Source organism: Mytilus trossulus, chromosome 3 (assembly GCF_036588685.1).
Source record: "Mytilus trossulus isolate FHL-02 chromosome 3, PNRI_Mtr1.1.1.hap1, whole genome shotgun sequence".
Taxonomy (NCBI): Eukaryota; Metazoa; Mollusca; class Bivalvia; order Mytilida; family Mytilidae; genus Mytilus; species Mytilus trossulus.
The window spans coordinates 81781086-81794968 of NC_086375.1; the positions used below are offsets into that span (position 1 = coordinate 81781086).

The 13883-nt window shown below is 30.8% G+C and overlaps 2 protein-coding genes across 2 annotated transcripts in view; both read left to right on the forward strand.

Annotated features, from left to right (window-relative positions):
- Positions 1-13883, forward strand: part of LOC134712608 (maleylacetoacetate isomerase-like) — a 270737-nt gene that overhangs the window by 174542 nt on the left and 82312 nt on the right. The window lies entirely within an intron of this gene.
- The window catches only part of LOC134712604 (uncharacterized), a 44500-nt gene that overhangs the window by 14354 nt on the left and 16263 nt on the right, over positions 1-13883 (forward strand). The window contains exon 2 of the mRNA XM_063574325.1: positions 9227-9318. Coding sequence (XP_063430395.1) covers positions 9227-9318 — 92 coding nt within the window. The remainder of the gene's footprint in view (positions 1-9226; positions 9319-13883) is intronic.

A 13883-nucleotide genomic window follows, 5' to 3' on the forward strand; every position in this document is an offset into this window, starting at 1 on the left:
TGTTCGGTCACGGGAAGCCGCGTGAAGGTTTGAATATATCCAATAATATATCATACTAATATTTCATACTCAATATATCACCTGATTATGTACTGAAGTCATTATACATTGACGCGGATGATTTTTTTTAAACTATCAACTATAAAAATGCAATCAAAGTTAACATGATCGCTTGAACATTCATAAGTGTTATCCTTGGATGAGTCGATCTAATTTACCGTTACCTCAATATGCTCATGATATATTAAAACCTGATAAACTATATGGAGCATGTAAACCAAGTCATCTATGATTGATACCGCTGTTATAAGGGACCGGTCAAAATTTCTTGATGCATGGGACCGGTGCAAAAAGAAAATTGTCTGAAATAATTCTCTTGATCCCATGGTTACTGACAGAATACAAATATGCTTGTCCCATGCACTTTACCTAGTAAAAAAGTGTGTGTCCCATGTTAAAGCACAAAAACATGATCAAAGTTGTGGATACATTTCATGCTACAATGTATTTGGATAGCTGAAAAATAATGCTACTATGTGTGAACTGTATCTATTTTGCTATTATAAAGTAAACAAAACAATACATAAGCATATGTTATTGCCAACACAGGAGACCAAACAGATGAAAATATGTTATTGATTATAATAAATGATACATGCAATATTAAACAATTAACATGTATGAAGTGTATGGTAGAATACATTTTTTTCAAAAAAAAATGCAGCTTAATTTAGAATCTGACTATTCTAAATGAACAGTGGGTAGGTAAATTTTTCCAAATTTTTTTTTTACAAAAATATGAATTTTCTTCTGCTTAGAATAAAACAATCCCCATTATTTGAATAGTCATACCAGAAGAAGTGAACATCTCGAGACAGTTAAATTTTCAAATTTAAAACGAGAGGAATGTGAAAATAGCATCAAAATTAAAGAAGTGAACATCTCCAACTTCCACTTACAACAATATTGTATTTTAAACATTTTTTTTTAAAAGTGGGAAAAAAGTGAAATTTACTATCTCAACATATATGCAACTTGATTGATTATATATTTATATCTGGGCTATTCAGAGCTTGTTGGGTGTGGGTTCCAGATTTGTTGTGACCTTTGAATGAATATTCCAATCATTTATTTTGGTAGTATGATACTGTATTTGTTAAATTTCCACAAACATTCTTTTCTACAGCCAGTATGTATTATAAAAAAAAAGAGTTTTCATTCTACAATGTCTGTTGAATTTGTATAATCATGATAATAACATTTATGATTAAGGTAGTTCAGGGGGACATCACTGAACATCTGAGCATGTTTAGATTTTTGTTTTAAGGAATTATGGTCTACATGTACAAAATAAAACAGAAACATTAAAACAATTCATTTTGTTTAATTATAGTTGAAGTAGCACTTTTAATTGCATGGCCATTTTCAAAATTTCTGTTTCAATCCAAGGGAGATAATTTGTATAGAAAGTACATGGAAATCACACATTTTGTCAATTTTCTTAAAAGTATGGCTGGTTTATACACCACATTTCTTTTTATTGAAACTTCTAAAGCATATGAAATGAAAGTGATGTTTAATAGAAAAATACCTTCTGTCAGGAAAGACAACTCTGGTAAATGGGAGACAACTCTGCTTTATGGGAGGACAAATTTATATTTGACAATCATGCTTTTTTGTGCAGAAACACTATCCATGAATTCGTTTTTTTTTACATTTGTTAAACAGTTATACATGTTAAATATCTAATCAAATTTTTACATATTTTTTTAATTTTATATCAAAGTATTTTTTCATGTTTATTCTGTTTCAAAATTTTTTTTTGTTGCCTTCACTGTTCTTTAAATCTTGAAAATGAATTTGCCATGTTGTAACTGTTAAATTCACATTGCTAGATGTTCATGATGTTATTTTTGTTTGTTATATATTTTTTTTCCCATATACAGACATTGTTTCAAAAAGTTCATGTCCCATGCTTGCCGATAATGAAAAAACATTGAGTCCCATCCCTGTAAACACTGCAAAAAGTGCTTGTCCCATTACAGTTTGCACCGGTCCCATGCATCAAGAAATTTTGACCGGTCCCTAAGGGAAAACACTAAAAGCCAGTTATTTCAAAGTGAGCCGCATATATTTAAAAAAAAACTTCCTATCGCTGAACATTTGTTAACTCTTTGACATTAGTTAATATGTTCAATCGTTGATGCATACTTATATGCATATAGATCATTTTTTTTCCAGAGAACCAAATTATGCAATCACAGCTGGTACCTTCATTGACATCCGGAAAACAAATACCACGATAAAAGATGATAATATTATTCATTGAACTATTCTTTTCTGTGTGTCATAATATAAAAAAAATATTAGTCATTATAATCGATATTTAACTAATTTTTTTTTTTTTTATAAAATCTTGTTTATGGAGAAGCAGTCTAATGCTCTCTTTGCTCTCCATTTAACGAAACAACAATGGTCATTGCATATAAAAAAAAAAAGAGTCAACTATTCAAATTTCATTTGCATATGCAACTAAGCTTACGAGACAAATGAAATATGGTCAACATTATGAGACAGGTATTTGTTTATTCTATAACATGTTCCCTACTTAAACATAATATATATTAAGTTTATGTTTTTGTTAAAATTAAGCGATATAACTAGTTTTCTCTATGAACTGACATTGAATTATTAACTCTATATATCTCATAATTACTTGAATGAACGACGATATCTAGCTATAACCAAATATAAGAAGTATAAAAAAGCAATCGATAAATATTCATAGTATTTATCATTTCGACTTATAGCCGATATAAAAGCTATATTTTTTTAGATAAATTGCATTAAGATTCTATTCTTTGAAGTATTTATCAATTGACAGCTCGATTCTGAAATAGTTCAACTTAAATAATGTTATCTACAATCGTTCGAATGAGTACAATAGCGTGAAGAGTATAGTAGTGTTAACTACAATAGTGTGAAGTAGTACAAAAGTGTGAAGAGTAAATAGTAATGTTAACTACAATTGTGTGAATAAGTACAATAGTGTGAAGAGTACAGTAGTGTTAACTACAAAACTACAATAGTGTGAATAAGTACAATAGTGTGAAGAGTAAATAGAAGTGTTAACTACAATAGTGTGAATAAGTATAATAGTGTGAAAAGTACAGTAGTGTTAACTACAATAGTGTGAATAAGTACAAAAGTGTGAAGAGTAAATAGTAGTGTTAACTACAATAGTGTGAATAAACACAATGGTGTGAAGAGTATATTAGTGTTAAGTACACTAGTGTGAAGAGTATATTAGTGTTAAGTGCAATAGTGTGAAGAGTAAATAGTATTGTTAAGTACAATAGTGTGAAGAGTAAATAGTAGTGTTAACTACAATAGTGTGAACAAGTACAATGGTGTGAAGAGTAAATAGAAGGGTTAACTACAATAGTGTGAAGAGTAAATAGAAGTGTTAACTACAATAGTGTGAACAGGTACAATGGTGTGAAGAGTAAATAGAAGGGTTAACTACAATAGTGTGAAGAGTAAATAGAAGTGTTAACTACAATAGTGTGAACAGGTACAATGGTGTGAAGAGTAAATAGAAGTGTTAAATACAATAGTGTGAACAGGTACAATGGTGTGAATAGTAAATAGTAGTGTTAACTACAATAGTGTGAATAAGTACAGTGGTGTGAAGAGTAAATAGTAGTGTTAACTACAATAGTGTGAATAAATACAATAGTGTGAAGAGTAAATAGAAGTGTTAACTACAATGGTGTGAATAGCAAAGTAGTGTTAACTACAATAGTGTGAAGAAATACAATTGTGTGAAGAGTTTAGTAGTGTTAAGTACAATAGTGTGAAGAGTAAATAGTAGTGTTAACAACAATAGTATGAATAAGCACAATGGTGTGAAGAGTTTAGTAGTGTTTACTATAATAGTGTGAATAAGCACAATGGTGTGAAGAGTATAGTAGTGTTAACTATAATAGTCTGAATAAGTACAATAGTGTAAAGAATATAGTAGTGTTAACTACAATAGTGTGAATAAGTACAAGGGTGTGAAGAGTATGGTAGTGTTAACTAAACTAGTTAGAAGATTATATTAGTGTTAACTACACTAGTGTGAACAAAACCATATTGTGAAAGATTATAGTAGTGTTAAGATCAATAGTGTGAAGAGTAAATAGTAGTGTTAACTACGATTAGTGTGATTGATACAATAGTGTAAAGAGTATAGTAGGGTTAACTACAATAGTGTGAATAAATTTAATATTGCGAACAGTTCATTAGTGCTAACTACAATAGTGTAAATAGGTGAAATAGTGTAAAAAAAAGTTTAGAAGTGTTAACTGCTATAGTAGGAATAGGTAAAACAGTGTAAAAAAGTGCAGTAGTGTTAACTAGTATAACATAGTGTGAATAAGTACAGTTGTGTTAGCAACACTAGTGTGAATAAGTTTAATAGTGTGAATATACACTAGTGTGCATTTTACGAGTAATGATTTGTTCAATCCTAAAACAAAATATGTATGTCTACATGGCCCATATTTATGAAACAAAATTTGCGTAATTCTTTCAATTTGTTTTTAATTTCCATATCTCTTATTATTCTTAGGTTGATTACTTGTCTTATTTTTTTAAATAAAATAGTTGTATGTCGCTGTTATATTTCAGGCAATACTGAAATCAATATCTCTTACAGCACACAGTATTCATATGAAAAAAGATTCGATTGAAATCTTGCTCTTTTGACAAATTCACACAGAATAAAATCAATTTCTTTTCATGGCAGTGTCTTTGAAATTATTTAACAAGTTAAAATCATTTACAATGAGAAGAATCTAGCCGGAATGTATTGAATATGATTATTACAAAAATCAATTTTTATTGGTGAAAGTGATTGTTCTAGTTTTTCCTTAATCTGTCGCTGATTAAATGAATTTTCATGAATATAATACAGGTGTTGAAATCGATTAAATGAAACGTACCTCGTTCTTCCATTAAGCAATGACCTTGCATGTGTCAACCGATATCCAATTTACAAAAATCATTTTATCTCTTATTCATACTTAAAATGAATTTGGAAGAGACATGGAAATTCTCTTTTCAAATGGGAGAATAATCTATTTTTTTAAGACACTATACCCTTTCTTTCAACATTCATTTGGTGGTGCTACGTCTAACAAAGTCTAGCCGAATAATTTTTCCAAGAATTCCACTTAAAACAGTGCTGTGACCGTCTTAAAATTGCAGAGGTGAGAGGGTTACTAACTTTGTTTCTCTCTCCGTATTGAAGGCCTTACTGTGTCGAACAGCAATAAAGTGTTGCTCCTTTTCTTTTAGGTGTTGTTTGCTGTGAATGTAATGATTTTGAATCATGGATAGATACCCTATACTAGTATCTTTTGTTTTTCTCTATTATAGTAGAAATTCCCATTTATTTTAGTTCACCTTGTTTTATTCCTAATATATATTAGTTAGTATGTATTTTTACAGCCGATGTATTCGATATCCATTGCTTATGCATTTTTCTAAAACTTGCTTATAAATGTATATCACAAAAACTGTTCTACGTATTATTATGAGCTTTTGAAGACATATATCCATGCTCTTTAAACTACAAATAAGAGGAAGCTTCAATACGTATTCAAGTTATACAATATATGCACAATACTAATTTAATTGTGTTTTATATTAGTTCTTTTCCTAGAACTACACCTATAAACTCTTTGATGAGTTTATTTGTGTACGTGATAAGCAGAACTACAACTTTAATATATATCAATGAATAGGATAATTGATCTTATATAATAGAGACTATGTCAATTAGTTCATTTGCAATTGCATACGTATGATTGGTTACAATTTTATTAAGACTTTTCCTGATAATTTAGACAGAAAGTATCATATATCTCAGAATACATGAAATAGGCTAACTTATTCATTATGAGCAACCTCTTATCCAATCACATCAACTTAATAGCATTAGTGTTGTGGTTTAATTCTCACAAAAGGTTATATAAAAGTAATTAAAGGTTGCTTTGTTCATTCTTTTTTTTTACTTATATAATATACAAATGCAGAGGAAAGAGAAAACAAATAAATGCTACGTATATCTTTGTGTACTCTTACTTAGATAGTCATTAATTGTATTTTCTGTTCTTCAACATATGGCTTAGATGACAAAGTCTGGTGCCTTTGCTCACCGTCATAAAAAAACTTAGATGGCAATACATTGTGAACTATGCTTAATGCATACGACTTAGATGGCAATTAATTGTGTACACTGCCCCTCATAATATGACACAGATGGCCATTAATTGTGTACTCTGACTTAAATGGCAATTAAGTGTGTACTCTGCTCATTGCATATGACTTAGATGGCATTAAATTGTGTACTCTGCTCATTGCATATGTCTTAGATGACAATAAATTGTGTACTCTGCTCATTGCATATGTCTTAGATGACAATAAATTGTGTACTCTGCTCATTGCATATGTCTTAGATGACAATAAATTGTGTACTCTGCTCATTGCATATGTCTTAGATGACAATAAATTGTGTACTCTGTTAATTGCATATGTCTTAGATGACAATAAATTGTGTACTCTGCTCATTGCATATGTCTTAGATGACAATAAATTGTGTACTCTGCTCATTGCATATGTCTTAGATGACAATAAAATGTGTACTCTGCTCATTGCATATGTCTTAGATGACAATAAATTGTTTACTCTGCTCATTGCATATGTTTTGGATGACAATAAATTGTGTACTCTGCTCATTGCATATGACTTAGATGACAATAAATTGTGTACTCTGCTCATTGCATATGTCTTAGATGATAATAGATTGTGTACTCTGCTCATTGCATATGGCTTAGATGACAATACATTGTGCACTCTGCTCATTGCATATGTCTTAGATGATAATAGATTGTGTACTTTGCTCATTGCATATGTCTTAGATGACAATAGATTGTGTACTCTGCTCATTGCATATGACATAGATGATAATAGATTGTGTACTTTGCTCATTGCATATGTCTTAGATGACAAAAAATTGTGTACTCTGCTCATTGCATATGTCTTAGATGACAATAAATTGTGTACTCTGCTCATTGCATATGTCTTAGATGACAATAAATTGACTCTGCTCATTGCATATGTCTTAGATGACAATAAATTGTGTACTCTGCTCATTGCATATGTCTTAGATGACAATAATTGTGTACTCTGCTCATTGCATATGTCTTAGATGACAATAAATTGTGTACTCTGCTCATTGCATATGTCTTAGATGACAATAATTGTGTACTCTGCTCATTGCATATGTCTTAGATGACAATAAATTGTGTACTCTGCTCATTGCATATGACATAGATGGCCATTAGTTGTGCACTTTGTTTATCATCGTATGACTTAGATGGACATCAATTGAGAACTCAGATTAGCACTTTTTCAATCCAAAGCTCCATCTATAGAGGAAAGATATCAAATAAACATTGTTATTATGCTGATACATAATTCTCTTAACAATTAAGCATCTTTTGTGTAGTTTACACTTTTGTCGATTTGTGAGGTCAGTTTTGAAAATAAGATACACTGAATATAGAGAATGTAAATGGGGAATGTGTTAAAGTGACAACAACCCGAACAAAAAGTGAAAACAAAGGAAGGCCGCCAATAGGTCTTCAGCACAGCGAGAAAATCCTGCACCCGGCAGCAGACTGCAGCTGGAAGTATGAATATCGTTTTCAACATTTCAAAACAATTTTAAAGCTCTTTGAAGACGAATTGCTGCTTTTCAATAGCCCGTGAAATTTAGAACAGCTAATTAATCACTTGAAGGCTGTTTTATCATGCATTTAATCTTGTAAAGGGAGAAAAAATAATGTCAATCAATACATCCAGGAAATAATAAAACCGATATTAATGAGTAATTGACAGTAAGGATTTCTGTGTATATGCAGTGTTAGCTGTTCCCACACCGGATACCAGGCACATCAAAGAAATGTCGGACGTGTAACACGCAGTTATACATGGTGTGGTTATAATCCTCAAACTTCGCACTCTGTCAAATATGTCAGGGTCAAAAATTACCTTTTAATTATAAAAAAAAGTCTGTTTGATGTCTGATCGTACGTTATTATATCAGCTCCCGATCAGCTGAATTCTATTATCCTACTACAATGAAACAAGATATAAACCGATTTTATTATTAACATCTAGAAATCAATTAATTATATATTTTAAATGGATTTTATACTGGTTCATGACAAACGGGTAATATACTGGAATGTTGCTGCACATTGTGTATTTGTTTTAACAGTGAATTGCTTTCTATTGGAAATATGAAATAACACAGAATATCAACGAATTTCAAAACAAATTTCCGTTTAAATATATAAGAAACTCATCATATATACCAGAATCCAAATGTTTAATAAGAATACCTTAACATCATGTATGTAAGACAGGTCATATCAATAACAAATGACAAGTAAACAGTCGCTTTTGTTTTAAAGGTAAATATCAAAATGCATTAAACTCAAAATTTAATTGAAATGATAACCATTTCTAGGAGATGTATTTTTTTTTAAAATTAAGCATACTTGACAGGTTGTTTTTTGCTTCGACCACATACATGGATTTTGTTTTGAATGCTTTTTATTACTATAATGTGTCGTCATATCCCTTCAAAGAGAAAAACATGAGAACTAGCACTCGTTTCTGAATCCAGTTCATTATATATTGTATACTATATATTTTCATTCAATGCTTATGCCTATGGCTAAAGGTACTAATAAATATACAAAAAACAAACGCAGTCACTTGTATATCGTATATTTGATAAGTGACCCTTCATTTGTAGATTTTGTATGCTCGGCTTAGGACTTTTGTCTTCTTTTTTTTTTTTTTTTTTATCTCGATGACACACTCTGTTTGATGAGAGAATATATTTAAGGAGTAAAATATGTAAATGAATTCGGAAGTACCTTATTGTGACAAGAGCTGAGTTTTTAAGACCAAAAGTAGGACTTAAATGTGATAAAATTCGGAATGTTACTTTAACATTACATTATATTAAAAATATTTTCTATTTTGACTTTCAAGTTATGTTTTCGAACTCCCCTAATAAAGTGTTGAAAGAAGTTCACCGGAAAATCTTTGTTTTATAATACATGTATGTATGTTAAGTATCAGTGTTGTTTTCTAATTGTAGAAAAGCTGGATATATAGGATCAGACGGTGTTGCCAAAATTACGACAGGATGGGAACTTGAAGTGGAGGGAAAAAATGTCAAAATATCATTTTGTAAGTAACACTTAAACTTAAAGCAGTGCCAATTCATAAGGTCAAGTGAAAGGGTTAATTTGATATGTACAATGAGCAAATGTAGATAGATTACGACCTGTCAATAAAAAATATATTGAAATTTGAATACAAAATATAAACGAGTATTGCCAATAAGGAACTAGATCAACAGTTTACTAATATTTTGCACAGATAAAAATAAACAAAATTCTAAATGATATGCTCGTAGTTACTGAAAGCAAGTTCCAATCATACTTTATCGGTTGACGTAAACCCATGCTTGCAGTTACTGAAAGCAAGCTTAATGAAATTCATCTTTTGGTTAAGAAACAAGTGTGGACACAGATGAGTGTGGATAGTATGTTTGGATGTTTGACAGTGTCTTATGACAAAAGGAGTTCTACTATGTTTTTCCTTTATGGTGTTATTTTTTTGTCTATCTGATGAGTTAAGCCTTTTTTAACTGATTTTTATAGTTTGTTCTTATGTTGTACTGTTATACCACTGCCCCAGGTTAGGGGGAGGTTTGGGATCCCTCTAACATGTTTAACCCTGCCACATTATTTTTGTATGTGCCTGTCCCAAGTCAGGAGCCTGTAATTCAGTGGTTGTCATTTGTTTATGTGTTACATATTTGTTTTTCGTTCATTTTTTTTACATAAATGAGGCCATTAGTTTTCTCGCTTGAATTGTTTTACATTGCCTTATCGGGGCCTTTTATAGTTGACTATATATGCGGTATGGGCTTTGCTCATTGTTTTAGCCGTACGGTGACCTATAATTGTTAATGTTTGTGTCATTTTGGTCTTTTGTGGATTTATGTCTCATTTGCAATCATACCACACCATCTTTTTTATATTATTAACTGTGTTGCACGGTGACAACCAACCTGAGCATTAGTCTAAGAACTGTTATTTATTTAATATTTTTTTTTATGTTCAAGACAGGCATAGAGGAGACAGTAATAACACTAGTTACCGAATGATTATGATAGAATATGTTCTACATCTTTGATTTTGGATACATTTTGTATCTAGGAGAGCAACACATAATAGATTATTTTTTTCACACGTTTTTTTTCTATATGGGAGATGATATCTAGATTTGAGAACATGATATAAGGAGCCTGTAACTCGGTGATTGTCGTTTATTTATGTGTTACATATAAGTTTTTTGTTTATTTTTTTTTTAACATAAATAAGGCCATTAGTTTTCTCGTTTGAATTGTTTTATTGTCATTTCAGTGCCTTTTATAGCTGATTATGCGGTATTGGCCTTGCTTATTCAATTGTTTATGTCCTATAGTTGTTAACTTCTGTGTCATTTGGTCTCTTGTGGAGAACTGTCTCATTGGAAAGCATACCACATCTTTTTCATATGTATTTGCTTACTATTGGTATGGTTCACTAGATTTAGTTAAAACAAACTTAAGTTAAGACTAAATAATTCTTCAATGTTTCCATTTGTAAAAGGGCATAACCCTAGAATGATAATCAAAGTGCTTGTAATCACTGAATGGTTATTAAAGACTGCTTTAATTTATCAGTTGGTAGTAAAGTGAATTTTGCATTGTATATTGTATAAAGCATTAATTTAAGTTGATTAAACTACTATTCTGGACAGAGAAAGACAACTCTAATTTTCAAAATAGATTTCATAAAGCATTGGTTTTAGGTAATTCAACAACCATTCTGGACAATTTGTGGTCTCGACTCTACAAACATGCTTGTTTTTGGCCCTCAATTCCTCGACTGTTTGCCCCAATAACCCTTAAAATATATCCCAACCTTCTACTTATGGTATTAAACATTATGGTACAATTTCAGAGCAATTGAAATACTTGTACATGTTGTACACAACTTTTTGTACTGACACTAAATTAATGCTTGTTTTGGGCACCTTTGGAACCTAAACCTAATGGACTATAACCCCCAAAATCAATCCCAAGCTTCCTTTTGTGGTTAAAAACATTGTGTTATAATTTTATTTATTTCTTTTTACTTATAGTTAAGTTATTATATGGAAACCATCTGTCTTCGGACGAAGACGACAGGATACCTATTTAGGACCGCAAAAATTTCTGTGGTTGTATAAAAATTTCATGCATGAACAATGAAATATAGTTTAAGAAATCGATAAGCCTAGATAGAGCTTATCATTTTTTTAACATAATTGAACAAACATAATATGTTTGGTTCAAATTAAAATAGAATGCTTTTATCTCCCTAATACATTTTGTACTTACATTGTACATAAGAGGTGATACTACTTTGACAAATCCTTGTACATGAGAGTTGTCTGTCAAATCTTTATTTTACAAAGAAAGAATTGCATAACAATGAACTGAGCTCAAAGCAAAGTAATTTAATAATACACTTAGACAAAGAGCTAAATCCAGTGATATAATTTGTACTACAGGTCCTTCGTGATCATCCATCGACCAAAACCATATCTCAAGAACATTCCATACTACATGGTTGGATTCAGAAGTCCTGAAAAAGACATGATTTTTTTATCGTATTTTAAGTATATATATGCACAGGTTAAAACTTTCTTGTGGTATAATCATTCAGTATCTAGCAACTATCAATTTGCTTCATGCACATATTGATATAGGTTTAGTGTCCTTCTGTTGGAAATAAGAACACACACCTCCATCTAGTTTTAGTCAACTGACAAAATATTCATAACTATAAAATGTTATCTACTGTAAGACCATAGGTGGATCCAGCCCCCCCCCCCCTTTTTCATGGGAAAAATTTTGTTGATTATATAGGGAATCACTCACTGAAGCATGACTGCCCCCCCTCTGAAAAGTTCTGGATCCACCATTGGAGACTTGTCAGTGTCTATTTATCATTGCCACTATATCAGTGATATATGTACACATAGTGTCACATACATATATGTAATTATATACATGTAAGACTAAAGAACATATATAAGACTAAAACTGGCATTCAGCCTTTACTACATCTTCATTCCCAAATATAAAAAAGAAGATGTGGTATGATTGCCAATGAGACAACTATCCACAAAAGACCAAAATGACACAAATATTAACAATTATAGGTCACCCTACGGCCTTCAACAATGAGCAAAACCCATACCACATATATAGTCAGCTATAAAAGGCCCCAATAAGACAATGTAAAACAATTCAAGCTAGAAAACTAACGGCCTTATATGTGTAAAAAAAAATATGTAACACATAAACAAACGACAACCACTGAATTACAGGCTTCTGACTTGGGACAGGCACATACATAAATAATGTGGCGGGGTTAAACATGTTAGCGGGATCCCAACCGTCCCCCAAAGTCATTTTCAAATTGGACTTCATGATAAAATAAGATTCTATATCTACTTCCAATGAAAATGAAATATCCCTCTAATAGACTAGCATTTAAATCACTGTTTTCTAAACTGGTAGCTAGGTCACCATGGATCTTAAATATTTCAAATGCATGTACATTTAATAATATAAATTCTCCAAAATTCACTATATTTTCCCTTTTTTGTCTTCTGTTTGATATACCATTTTTTGAGTCTATATATTGTCTATATATATATTGTCCTTTATATTGAGGTCATTTTTCGCAAAATGAACCCACTTAATCTGAACTTTAAATGCAAAAGACCCCTAAATGGCTAACAGATATTGCTATAAAGAATTATAGTCCATGATTTATATACATGTGATTTAAGAATTCATGAAATTTACACTGATGCACAATACTTTTTTATGAGACCTGTTTTAACTTAAGGACGACACCAAAAGTTCAATGAAGGATAAAAAACTTAATTCACATAGTTTTTTCACTGACTCCCCTACCCCCTTCTTAACTTAATTTGGGAAAAACTGATTGACCCATATGGATATGTATAAAAATCAATGTCAGATAACCAAATTTTGCAGCAGTTCAACCCCCAAACTATTTGAATTAAGTTTTTTTTATCTTACATTGATCTTTTGATGTCGTCCCTTACCGTAAAAACTTTAAACTTCAATTTTAATTTCGAAAAAAGTGGATCATACTATATTAAGGAGCCTCGAGGGTACAAAATTTTCAGAAAAAAAATAAACATTTGTTTTTCATTACAAATTTTATTTGTTACCTTTTGTAGTTGTTACTTTATCATATGGTACAAAAATCATTCAAAACAATAAATTTGTGTTGGCCCCAGATGACTTTTAGGCCAAAAAAAATATATGTCTGTTTCCTGCTTTTTTGCACTTCCTGTCAGATTTGTCAGTTATATGTCATGTTTGGTTATCATTTCCATATGTAAGCTGTACTTAAACTAAATTATTGTGAAAATTTGAGCGATTTCTGTAATAAATTTCTTTTTTTATTTCAATGTATTTCGATATTAACTTTATTTCTCCTATTACTTCAACAGAAAAAAAAAAACACTTTTACATAAACGTATGCTTATTTGGGTGCGTCTAAACACTGCTAAGGAGTCCTTAGTGCACTAAGGACTTATTACATGCCACTAAGGACTAGATGGGGTGCTGTAACATGTAATTTCTTTTCATATTATGGTAGAGAATGATATTT